We start from the raw sequence: 13,466 nt of genomic DNA, 5'->3' as shown, positions 1-13,466 counted from the left end.
CAATGTGAACCAAATTGGAATTGTCCATCATAGTCTAAAATATCCAGTAAATGGCATTTTCTCAATCGTATGCTTTATACCCTGATGCAATGTGTAAAACATGTTTCTCCTCTGTCTTTTCTCTGGAATAAAAGAGATCACTTTCTTTTCCCTACTGAGTGCAAGTTTCATCCTACTTTCTCCATAGTAAATCCACTTGTTCTACAGTTTTGGGATTTGGGTTTTTTTTTTGTTTGTTTGATTTTTTGTGGTTTTTTTCCAAGCCTTGTCATATGCTGTGATTTCCTTTAAACCAGTTCTATAAGTAGGGTTAGAGGCTCCTCTCAGGAATCAATTAGGATGCCTCTTAACAGAATAGTCCTGGTAAAATGAAATTGTTTTGTAGTGTCTGGTGTCCATATTGATGGATGGTGCATATCAGATGGTAGGTGAGTAAAGGCTGAGACAAGCTGTCCATATAAATGGGCTACTTCTAATTGTTGTTTTGCTCCATGCCTCATCAAGAATTGAATTTCATCAGTGCAGGGACATGTCGTCAGCTTTTTCTTTGTTCCTCTGTGCTAGTACAATGTAAAGACAAGTCCCTCCTGTCCTATCTACTATCTTCCTGCCCAAGCCCACAATTTATTAGCTGAGGATTGTGTGACCTCTTTCAGCATAACTGAATTCTCATAAAGGGAGGGTTGGTGGGTTTTTTGATGCACATAATATAGTCAGCATAGGCTTTATAGAAATACAAATTGTCAAGCCAAATGAATGCAAGGGAATCTGTAGTTTATTGCCAAATAATACTGTATTGATTTATAATAGAAATGGATTTCACCTGGCAGGATACTGTACTTTTTCTCCATAAGCAGAAAGCAAGTTTCCCATGAATAGTAAACACTTTAATCACAAGGTACAGACTAGGTAATCTGGCTGACCTCCTAATAGAGGACATGCATCGATTGTGTCAAAATACAAAGTTGTTGATATTCACTTTCCGGAGCCTGCCATGGAACGTACATGCAGAAAATCTCTCCTCGTTTCTCTCATTCTACAATGTAATATAGATAAGAAATGGGGAAATTTTCTCTGTGAGAATATTTTGGAAGATTCATAGAGCGAATGGGAACATGAGTGCGCAATGAAGGATACCAAGTCTTTAATGTGATGCTGCTTTAATGAAATAACCTCACGGATGTAGAGCTCCATCTAAAAACATCCAAAAGCCTTTGGTAATACATAAGACCAACATTAATGCTCATAGAGCAGTGTTTGCGTGCCAGGGCCTATCCATGTACAAACAACTCCATGCACTGCTTCGTCATGTTTGTGACACAGGGTCACACAAATACATGATGTGTACGCCTCAGAAGTCAGATCTGAAACAAATAGCAAAAAACTGCTACAGCATTTTAAAGTGACTCTTGAATAAATTAATGCAGAATGCTTTTCAACCTTTCAGGAAAAAGAACTTCAGAAGAGAAGGTCTGAAGCGAAGCTGACGCTGGCTCCTCTGAAGGTACAGTATTTTCCTGAAGGCTCTGTCCGTTTGCTGACAGGCTTCTGTGCCTGTGCCTGCCTTCTGCAGCTGTTGCTGGGCTTAGGTGTTTGCTACTGGGCAAAGGGCTTGCTGATGTTATTGCCATGGGTACTCTTCAGCCTGTTGAAAGTGGAGGGAAAGGGAACATCTCTTTCCAGTTTATCTGTGTACACATATTGCTGTGGCAGAGTGCAGAGGCACCTAATGGGCTAGAAACATAGGGATGCAATCATTAGCTTTGGGTCAAGATGTGTGACATTACAAATCAGAGACAAAAATATAATCTTGCAGTTTCAACATGCAGTGAAATCAATGTACATGTGTTCATGCTGCACAGGCTAAGCTGGCTTGCCTCACCCAAAAGTGCCAGGAAAGGAACAGCTTCATTACCAGAATGCATGGCGAATTTTGCAGGCAAGGAATTATTAACTCTGCATTTGATGAAGAGGTGAAAAACTTAGTGAACGACATGACCCTGGCAGAGTACACAGTCACTCTTACACCAGCGTGTGATCAAGAGGTAAGCGTTTGTACTTCCTTGTAGGATCCTACTGTTTCCACTATTGTATTAAGTCAGTGATTTATTTTTTTTTAAGTGTTTAGTGAGAGTCAGTGTATAGTTATAAAATATATCTCAGCACTTAATAAAAATATTACTTCAGGCAAGTCAGAAGAGTTGGTTGTTTTACTGCTGTTTTGGTCAGCATTTAAATCTTCTGGAGCTTATCAATAAGTATGTCGGTGTTCGATGCAAAACCCCCCTACCCAGTATTTTGCCAAAATGCGTATCCTAGTTGATAATGCAGCACATATGATTCAATTTTACTTTAAATATGAATTTTTCTTCATGCACAATGCATCATCTCATATTTCTGAAGAAATTAGAAAAAAAGAGTCTACAATGAATCATTTTAAGATTTAAGTGAACTCGGTGGACATTCATAATCAGTAGGGAGCTAGTTACCTGTGTTTCACTGGCAAAATGAAAGTGGGAACCTGGTTCTGTTCAGCATTATCATTAATAGTAATTATCATATCATCATTAATGCATTTGGGGAATATACTTCATATTTTTGGGGTAGCACCTACCTGAATACATTCTAAGGACAGGAATTCGAATCTGGCAACCTGGAGAAACAAAATTCCCTTTTATAGTGCTTCAGTAATCTTCAAGCAAGATTGTTTTTTCCTTTTATTTTCTTTCTCATTGTTTTAAACAAAGCCTGTAAAAAATACCCAAACAATAATTGGTAATTTTTGTGTCAAGTGTACTCAGGCAGAATCTTGCTGGTTAAAAGGGAGAAAAAAAAAGGACTTATTTTGCCTTACACATTTGTAAAATATTGGGAAAGTGGTTACCTACCACAACACGACACAGAACATAGGTTCATACTGTTTTTGTGCTTCAGCTAGCACAATGCACTGCAAAATAAGTACATAAAAATAATTTAGTTTTGATGACACTGACATCTATTTTTCATCAGCAGAAGTAAAAATACTCAGAGTAGGCATATAGTATAGTAAATCCACAGGATTATTTTTCTGATTATTTTACATTTTTACACAGAGAGTGGTATTCTGTAATACTCTGAAGAAGCTTGTTCTAGTGTTATTAAGTGTTGCAAGCTATCACTCAGTCATACTGGTTTCTGTGGCAAGAAGTAATTTAACTGCATGTTAAGGAAAAGATAGATTGATTCTGCAAGGTAAATGGCATTCAATTTCCCTGTAGTAATCAGGAAAATAAACAAGAGAGTTTGCTGGTTCATAAATTTTTTTTTTGGCTTATCTTTACTACCTATGTTTTGCTAGTCATTTTTTAATATGCTTTGGATTTTTCTGTGGTTTTGGTTTTATGTGCCTTCGTATCTACATATGCCGTCGACCTGTCATGAGCAACGCTGTCAATATAAAATGAAAGGCAGTGCGGTTGCAGGATGGAACAGGGTTCTGTGTCTGGCTCTGTCTCCTTGGAGTATGTCAAGTCTGGGGCAAGGTAAATCCTGTGGATTTACCACTGTCTCGCCCAAGCGCATGCTGAGAGTGAATGTTTTATGTGTCAGTAGTTTGTAACTCATCTGTCAGAAGGGAGACAATACTCCACTGCCTTCAGACACTTTCTCAGACTGTGATAAATGAGCATTGCTGTGATAAACGAGCATTAGTGTAAAGCTTCTCAATACAATAAATATCAAAATACTGTGCACACTCACACTGTCTCCCTGAATGTCTAATTATCACAAAACTTAGCAGCTCCAAGAGGAGAGAATTAGATTGAATCTATATTCTGATGGCCAGTGAGTTCATTTGCATCATAGGAGCCCCACATTGAATTCCTTGCTTCAGCTATTCATGCTAAGTGGAGCACAAACCTTTTCCCATAGTGTCCAGCACCGTAGTGGCCAGAAGTCCCACTCAGGCACACCAGGATTTGAGCCCAGTTTTTTGGATCATGCAAAGAACAGACTGGCTTTTGCTGGGCACTTTGACACTGAGCTTCGGGCCATTCTGGTCTGTGATAAGTACTGTGAGAAGTAATTCCATGTGTAACAAGGGAAACTTTTCCTACTGAGGTACTCTGTGTATTCCCATGAGAAATTTACATTTTATGGATCAGTTTTCTGGAAAATATTTCAGTGAGAAGATTTCCAAGTGTCATCATTACTCCTAATTTAATAAATAATTATTACAATCACAAAGAGAGACCGTTTCATATTAATGTGACACATCCCTTTGGTTTTAAAAGTCCTGTACTAAATTCTGTAGGCATTTGTTAAACTGAGCTGACTTTTAATCTTTAAGGATTCATTTTTTGTGTTTCAACTCATTCTTGCTGGAGTTCACATCTACGATTCCAGAGCTAGGCCTAGCTTTTACTTGCATAAGACTCCTTTGAAATCTCATTCCCTTCCTTCCCCTCAGATTTGTATTTCTGAAGTATTGCTAACATTTGAACGGTTCTAGATAAAACCCGTGGATAGATGTTTGGGTTTTTTTCCTTCTTAAATTAAAGATTTGCAATAGATTTTATTCATTTCTGGACCCAGTGACAAATGGAAGCCTGTTACACATTGGGGCAGACCTGCCTGCTTTGGCTTACTGATGAATTTCAACCAAAAGTTTGCAGTGATGCATCAAGGGCTCATCCAGCGGCCTTTGAAGGGAAAAGGAATTCTGTATTCAATTCAGTGTCTGGCCATTTGTAGTTCAGTAAAAAAACTTTGTGCCTAGTTCTCAGAAGAAAATATGTTTTAAAATTCTTTTAAGAACTCTTTTTTTTTTTTTTTTTAATCTCTACATGGAGTTAGATGTAGATTGGATAGATCTGCCCTAGCTGTGTGGTAGGTATCAACAAGTTACTCATGTTTAAAGACAAAAGTGAACTTCAGTTTTTTCGGTCATTCAGGACACAACAGATGGTTGCCAGAAGTATTTTCTGTTTGCCAGAAGTATTTTCTTCCTATGCTCATCCAAATTACAATTCTAAAACATGAAGGCAATGTGATGCAAAACCTACCATCTTCGGAGCTTCTCTTCAGACTTCACTTTCAGCTTTCAAGACTCTGTTTTCAGACATGATAAATCATTGTTGTCCCAATAACTTAATTTTGCTGATTTGCACTAACTCAAAACTTCCAATCAGTTAAGTTTAGCAGAGCAGCATGCATGTTGAGTTTTGTCATTCTTTATTATTTTCACAGCCCAGTGTTACATTCAAATGTTTTTGATTGAGAAATAAAATTTGCGTGAATCATGTAGTATCCCATGGTTTTATTCCAGTAGTGTACTTTTTGCTAAGGCCAGATATACACCGGAGTAATCTATTCAGAAAAGAAAGTAAATTTTCCTTTTATTATTATTCTTTTCAAGTCCCTGTAAAGAGAACTAGATTTTTAATGACTTTTCCACCCTATAAAACTGTACACCATGAAGCTCTTTATGTGTAATTTAATTTAATTGAGTCGTCTAGTGTAATTTAATTTAATTTTAGTTTGGTTTATCCTAATAAACCTGTACTATTGCACAGAAGAGTTTTTATTACAATTCTTTTCCATCCAGAGAAAACATCTATGTCACTGTAGTAAAAGCAAAAATTGTGTGCAGGACAGTGAAGAAAAGCTTCATTGTGTCTGTCTCTCAATTTAAAAAAAAAAAAAATACCCATAGGAATGACAATATGTGTCTCATATGGACTTGAAATTTTTGGAGGCATGAAGTTAATTTCTAAGGCTTTGTGATATATTTTCCTTTTAAAAGACTTAAACTGAGAAACCACTGGAGCCCTTTGTAGTGGAGCGATAATAAATTCGGGCAACAGACATAATTAAAACCTTGTCTTATTTTGTGTTTGGAAAATGAAGAGCATGTGTCTGAGGAGGACACATCCCATGGACAAGGGCTGCCTCCAGTGGGTACACGTGACACTCGGCACAGTGCCATAGCTGGGATTCGCGTGCCCAATATCAGGCACAGAATATGTGGCCATTTTTGGCCTTCTGTCATGTCCTATTTTAATCATCTTCCTTTTAAATGCCGATTATTTTTTTTTAATTGGACAGGCCTTGTCCTCAGCTTTATTTTCTTGCTGTTGTAGAGTTAATCATGGACATCATTAACAGTGATGGTTTCTTTGCCTTTCCTAGTGGAACGTACACAGGACTGCATTCATCAGCCGAAGTCAGACATTTATGTTCACTAAACAGCTAACAAAAGGGACTGGGACTGGGACTTAAAACAACTGGTTCGCTTGGGTCAGTAACAGTGGAAGCAAGAGAAGATATGTCAGATAACTAATAGGAAATGTGAAAGAGAAGGCCCCACTTTTTTTTTCTAAATTTAGGTGTCCACTTGCAATTTAAGAAACAGACTTTACCCAGTTTGAAGACCTTGAACATGAGGCTGCATCCGTGCTGCTTTTGATACATTAGAGAACCATAGAGGAGGACGAGAGCTTAGCTTGCCCTCCACGTCAGCTCATTCTGGCCAGTGCAGCTGTGCAGTAATTTTGGGGACATTTTCTGTCTCTTTGGGGGTATGTGTGGAGAAAAAGGAGTAAGTTCAATTCTTTCCCTCAAATGACTGAGCCAACGTGTCCTGGTTTTATGTCAACAGTCTCTGTCCAGATGACTGATGGCTGTAATGGATAATGCTGCTGTACTCATTCACTTTGATTCGTCTTGGCTGGAAGGCTTTGACTTCATGATATATTTTATATATCCTTTCCATAGTGGATCTGAAACTATTCTGACTCCTCACTCCCATTTTTCAGGGCTGAGAGGCAATTTGTGCAAGGAGTATAGGGATAAATGGTAATGCTTTTTGTTGCTTTTCATGGAGTCATCTTAAACCTTATGGATGGAAAGCTCCAGGCAAAGAAGTGTCCAGTGTAGTGAATTATTTGTTTTACAGAATATGGAATAAATGTGCAGAGCAGTATAGCTTAATTCTCCTTTGTATCAGGGGATTTCTTCTGAGATACTTCTTGGTAGAACAGTGCTTTATTCTTTCCCCCCCCCCCCCCCTCCCCATTTCTTCTCATTTCTTTGCAAGAAACCACTTACTGCTTTCCCATGAATCATATTTGAAGGAAACAGACCTGAAATAATATTCTGTGATGCTCCTCTTAAAATGATTTGTGCGTGTGGCTGGTGAGATCAGAAGTTTTTCTGACACTGAGGGTGAGAAATATTTCATGTTTCATGTCTGTACTTCAGACAATCACCTCCATGGTGTTTCACTTCATAGTTAGTGGAGAAAAAAAAATACTTACAAGGAGACATCCTGCCCATTTTAAGTAGCTGTTTTAGCTAAGGTGAGAAAAGTTGGAGAAGCTGGACTCCATTGATTGTGAAGCAGACCAGGAGGAGGGATGCTTCAGTCAGATGAGTCTCACCCTCAGAGGGGAGAACAAGTTTAACTTTGGGGTTTCAGTTTTTTGGAGACAATGCTGATCAAGACAAAGGTTTTCAGGGGAAGATACTTCTTTTTCTGATGTTACAGAAAATATGACTTGAATCCATTGGAATTCCAAAAGGATGAAATAGATGAGGTGGTGATTGTTATTTAGTCATTTTTTAGAGAAGGGTAAAATCCATTGCTGAGGCATATGTTATTTCTGACCTTCAGAAAGATTATTAGAGATACTGAAGGGTATAAAATAAGGATTAAAACCATTTAAGGGCAGCCTGGCCTTTCCAGGGAAATAACTGCTAAAGCTGTTCAATAATTACATAAACGGCTGTTTGTGCAGAGAGATTCTCCAGAATTTGTGGTGGCTGAGGAAATGGAACTTACTCAGAGTTAGTACTATTTTAACGTAAAATTTTGTTTGGTTTACAAAGATTTAGATGTTTCCTGACTGCATACAAAATACAGATATTTCAGCAGTAGTTTTTACTCTAATACATGGGCAACAGCATGGGTTTGTCTAGAACAGTAAATGCAAGTACAGTAACAGCCATGATTTAAAAAATAAAACCTTTAAAAACTAGCCTTCCTTTATTTTCTCATAAATGTTAGAATTTAGATTAAGATAAAAAGTGCAATTGAAAATACTCAGATGAATTAAAACATTTTATTCTTATCTCTGACACCAGTGGTTTTTATTATTTTTGTACTGTTGAGGGAAGGTGATGTTTTTTGTTTTTAATGTCAATCCTTTCTAGCTCTTGGCAGTATGCAAGTTTACACTTCTTCAAGCTTGGTGGAATATCATAATACTTTCATTTATTCCTAAGTGGGGTAATTTGTGGAAACTTGAGAGGAAAGCAATGAATATCAAAGGAAAACAGAAAAAACATTGTGAAAAAAAAAAAAGAAACAGCATTGAGACAAAATACAGGATTTTTGCTTGGGTACATCCATAGTGCTATAGAAAATGTGATCTTTGGTGTTTCACAAGGTCTTATGAAACGCTAAAGACAAGCCTCTTTGAGAGAATCATACCAGCTTTCAGATATAGCCCAGACCATACCGTGGAAACTTCATCAGTGTGGCAGCAGCTTCATTCATCACGGTTTGCATTAACCCACCTTTCTACCGAGTTTCACTACTTTGGCTGCAGCAGAATTCAGTAATCTGAAGAGGCAAAAGGGTCTGTGGGCTGAAGGAAATAGAAGGGAAGACCCTGCAAGGAGGCTATTTTTCTAGAAATGAAATATACCAGTGTCACAGCTTTGATTTGGTGCTGTGTTTTTTTCTGGTAGCTTTACCAGCTTTCCCGCCTACGAGGACAGTGATTTGCTTTTGCATGGGTCATTGAACTCCAGAACTTGTTCTGCTCCTGCTGACTGTCATCTGTCACCAAAGATGCCTCTAACTGTGCTTCCTGTATTGGGGATTCTCATCAAATAATTTTAGATCCAGTCTCTTCATGCCTCAAAACATTTCAGGGCTGCCCTTTGTAACCCCTCCATCGTTTTCAGCCAGCCGGCATTTTCGATGAGTGCTGGGGAGATACTGCACGCATAACCTTGGTTAGAAACCAAGGACTTCTGAACCTTCGGCTTCTGTGTTTATAAGTGAACATCCAAGTGTATGGTTTTCTCTTTCCAATTGATCTATGCCTGTGATGCTAGTATATGACTAAGTATTCATGCCACCCTACCTAAATAGATGCTGTACCCAGATAGGGTCACAGGCTCTCTTTGTACTAAGTGTAGAGGAAGTAATTCTTTTAAGGAAGAGCAGCAATCTAAATTATGTTCCCAAAGCTGGTCAATATGAGTGGTCTTTCAATGCCTGGATGTCATCATCTTGTTTGCTGGCCTGTTGTTCAGCCTGAAGTAAATAAGTGAGGTGGTAGCTGCTCCTGGGGAGTTTCTCTGCTTGCCAAACATGCTTGTGTTTGGTACTCTTAACAAGACCAGTGGCCAGAATTCAGCAGCATTGGTTCCCTGCTCTCATGGTGGGGAGCCAAGAACAGGAGGTAAAATGGCATCAAAGGCAGTGCTCACTGCTTGTGTTTACCACTCACGTTCTCTCACATGGTGTGAGAGACCCTTCCTGGGGAAGGGTCTGTTGTGCAACACACAAGGTCTAGAGACAGAGAGGCATGGCCCACCCTCCTGACCCTACTAAATGAATGTGTTGGGGTACTTAAGAATCGTAAGACGTACTTCAGGGAGCTCATGAGTTTGAGCATCGCTTTGCAAGCAGGAGGTGAGAGCGAGAAGCTTTTTCAGGTCTAGCTAGCTTGTACACATCAACAGTTGGGATTCTGTGTCGCCTCCAAAGCTATGGGACAGTACAGCCACTGATACCTGTACGCTTTAGCCCTGGCATCAGAGCTGGTCTTGAGCTGCTTGCAGGCAGCATGTTTCTCATAAAGCTCCACGGTGGTCACTCCTGTAAGACGGTGAAACTTCTTCCCTTGGCAGTGGCAACAGCTTAGACACTGGACATTCTTCTTCATGCCGTAACTGAGTTATACTTTGATGCATGAACTTGTCAATAAATGCTCATCTTTCGTGGGGGAGGGGGGGAAGGGGTGTCACTTCAGAGCAATCTTACACCACTATGGCATTTCAGAATCCTTTGATTTATTTTTTTTTTTTAATGAGCACAAGTGATGTAGCTAATGCTCATTAAAGGTGTACAGAGCAAAAAACAATGCATTATTTTGAGTAAAATGCATTTTCTATTAAGTAACCATTCCTGACCTGGCATATTTATAGTATTTGCATTTCAGGAGATGTTGCAAGAGGACTAATGACGATGCGGTGATAACTTGTGATCAGATGTATTAATTTTGGAGACAAATAAATAACTTTTTTTAAAAACCCAAAGGCTGAAACTGTTGTTAACAACCTTAAATTTGTTTTTCTGTGCAATTGCAAGAAAAAAAATGTAAGATTGATCCTGTAGCTTTAATAAAATTGTATTTGGATGATAAAATGCTACTGCCCTGTGATATTCATTTATGCTCAGGGAGATTTTATTTTCCTGCTTGTAGCTGTTATGAAAAGGTGCATAATTAAGCAACTGCCATTTCGCTATAAATTTGGCTTCAGTTCAGTGAAGATATTCAAGAAGGATAATGTTTGTTGTGGTGTTAAAGCTGATTTAGAGGTGAAATAAGATCAACTGAATTAATATCATTTTGATTCAGAATAGGGGGGTCTGTTTAAGCGTTCATGCAGTTGAACTAATACACTTTTGAAGTCCATTCAGCTTAACTTTCTTGAGGTAGACAAACCTAAATTTGTTGTATAGTGTGGAGTGAAAGAATATGTGTATGAAAAATTCATGATAGAAATTTTGAGATTCTGCAATAGGAGACCTGACATTAGGCAGTTTTAAAAATTTGTATTTTTTTCTACTTTTTTATCTAGGTATTCTTAATATAGCGATGAAAAATTTGGCTGTAGTTGCAGCTTAGAGATTTTTTGTTTTGTCTTGGTGAAGAGTTGATGAATGCAGGATTCCTTTTTAGACAGATGCAAGAATACTTCACATTTAATTTTTTTTTTTTTTGGTAAATGTCATTTATTTACACTTAATTTCTGTGTACATCTATTGAAATGAATTAATCCAAATGGCTTTCACTAAACCAAAATAAACACCATTGGAAAACATCCAGCATTAATTTCTTTAAATCATATTTTCTCTTGCAGATGCTGCCTTCTTTCACAGCTGTTTCACAGACCAATGGACAGCCAGAGGATCATGAGACATTTATCAAAGTGAACGGGATGACGGAGTCAATATCTCCAAACTCTTGGCAAGAGGTGGATAGCATCCACAGTTCTCACCTCCCTCCAAACGTGTATGCTGGTTCTCCTATAAAATTAGCAAGCCCAGAGAGGATCATAGCCTTGCATCGAGAACTAAGACAAAGCCATCCTAAAAATTGCTGGGTCTGTAAAAATTTTCTCACTGTTTTTAGTTTAGTGAAATCTATTATTCTTGGCAGTCCTTTTATAGACCATGCAGTCATTTGAACGATTGCTTCCGGAGATGCACGGTTGATTGTTAGTTTAAACAAGCTGAGGATAACAAATGCTTAATGTTTTTCATTATGCATTTTCTTTCCCATTGTTTAGGAATGGTTTGGGGCTTGTAAAAATAATTAAAAGGTTTTGTTTTCATCATAGTGTGCTCTCTGGTAAGACCATCTTTGAAAAGTTTTTGGATGTTAAAAAAAAAAAGCTATGTTGATCTTGTCCTACCTTTTTTCCCCTCTGATTTTTTTCTTTTTTTTTTTTATGTGATCCAATTATTCCTATGCCCTGAAGCTCTTTATAGTAATTTCCATTAACTGCAGGAATCCTGTTAAGAACAGAGCTGATCAATTGCAATTGCATTTGTGACAGTCTGCTGCTAAACTAAACACGCAGGAGATTTCACCCTCTCTGAAACAACATAACCTCTCCATAATGGTAGAGAAACAAAATTCAAGGATGCAATTACTGGAGCTAGTTAGCTAGAGTAGTTACAAATATTATTATATTGAAATTTCTTTATAATCTTGGATTAAAATAAATGTAATAAAACAAGTAAAAGTGTAGTTTCTGCTTTTGGCATTAACAGTTGAAAAAATCATGCAAGCTACTGAAATCTCCTTTTAATTAAGAAATTTTTTATACAATGAAATGGTGACTCAGAAGTCCTCTTAAGTTATTTAGTCCAGGGGATAAATGTGACAGTTCAAATCCAGTTTTCTGATCATTTTCTTTATCACAGTCACATACAAAAAGGATTAATGAAAATATTGTCATAAAAGAAAATTATTAGGGAAAGCAGAATGCAAGTAGTTCTTTGATTGACCTGGTCTTTGTATACTGAGGGATTTTTTTTATATATACATCGTGTGTGCTTTAATTAAATCCCAATGAGAGCATGACATAGGCCTACTGTACAATTGTATGGGAAGCTACAGCTGAAATCACCAGCAACACACAGAGTAGCCTGGGACATCCAAGGTTATGTTTTCTTTTCTTCTTTCCTCCTCAGATACCTCCAGTTGTCTCCTCCACCTCCACTCTGAAGGCCGACTGCAACCTGCCTGTAAACCACGAGGAAGCCCCTTGGCCTCCACTGTCAAGGATGAAGGATGCACTGGTGCCTCAAGAGCGCAGTGCTTTCTGGGCCACGAAGGGGAGGGATTGGTTGTCGAAATGCGATGATGTATTTTGGGGTCAAATAGGAAATCAGCATGCAGGTGCTATTCCCCAGGGAATGAAACGGAGAAATGCCATTATGAATAAGGCATGGCTCTCCAGAGAAAAAACAGATGGCTCAACCTCAGCTACCACAGCAAAAGGCTATTTGTCAGACGTGTTGTCAGCAAGTAATAAAGGTCGAAATCCTGTGGGGAGAAATCAGCTGCACGGGAAAGAATAAAACCTGCAGAAATAAAACGAGGTAAAGCATCTTAGCAATGTGATTTTCCCATTGTTAAAAAAAAGTACTAATAATTTTTTAAAACAAAGTTATTTTACTAGTTAGCATGGCCTAGCAACTAGTTTGGGATGACTGGAAAATCAAAAAGAACTGTAATACTTTTTGTGATCAAAATTTCTTAGAACATTTGAAGACACAGAAACCTTTGGATTTTTCAGCAGATGGGCTGCCTCCCCATTTTATTTTCACCTCTTGTTTATGATTTGCTTTTTGATTCACTGAGACAGTGAAACAATCTATTAAATCACTTTATGTGTAACCCATTTCTTCAGTGTGCAGTGGCAAATTCTGAAAGAATGTCTGTCTGGCTTGAGTGACTTTTTCCTCTGGAACTTAAGGAAATGTGTGTGAACTTCCTAGAAACACATTTTACAGAAATTCGGGGATTGTTTTGCTGCTAGTGTTCCTTTAGTGTATTAGGATTTTTTTTTAATTTGTCTTTTTTTTTTAATAAGCTGACCTAGAGAAGGATACTTGATGTATTCCTGTAGGTGGTAGCATCTGTAAAAGAGCATCCTTCAGTTGTTGCTTTTAAGTA

The 13,466-nt window shown here is 38.0% G+C and overlaps 1 protein-coding gene across 1 annotated transcript in view; it reads left to right on the top strand.

Moving 5' to 3' along the window:
* Positions 1–13,093, top strand: part of C4H4orf50 (chromosome 4 C4orf50 homolog) — a 35,420-nt gene extending 22,327 nt beyond the window's left edge. Inside the window, exons 11-14 of the mRNA XM_086747720.1 lie at positions 1,448–1,504; positions 1,863–2,045; positions 11,140–11,253; positions 12,479–13,093. Coding sequence (XP_086603846.1) covers positions 1,448–1,504; positions 1,863–2,045; positions 11,140–11,253; positions 12,479–12,868 — 744 coding nt within the window. The 3' untranslated portion in view covers positions 12,869–13,093. The remainder of the gene's footprint in view (positions 1–1,447; positions 1,505–1,862; positions 2,046–11,139; positions 11,254–12,478) is intronic.
* The last annotated feature ends 373 nt before the right edge of the window (positions 13,094–13,466 follow it).

Source organism: Chlamydotis macqueenii, chromosome 4 (assembly GCF_036417535.1).
Source record: "Chlamydotis macqueenii isolate bChlMac1 chromosome 4, bChlMac1.mat, whole genome shotgun sequence".
Lineage (NCBI taxonomy): Eukaryota > Metazoa > Chordata > Aves > Otidiformes > Otididae > Chlamydotis > Chlamydotis macqueenii.
Note: the sequence above shows the minus strand (reverse complement) of the source record. Positions and strands in the feature narration are given on the sequence as shown.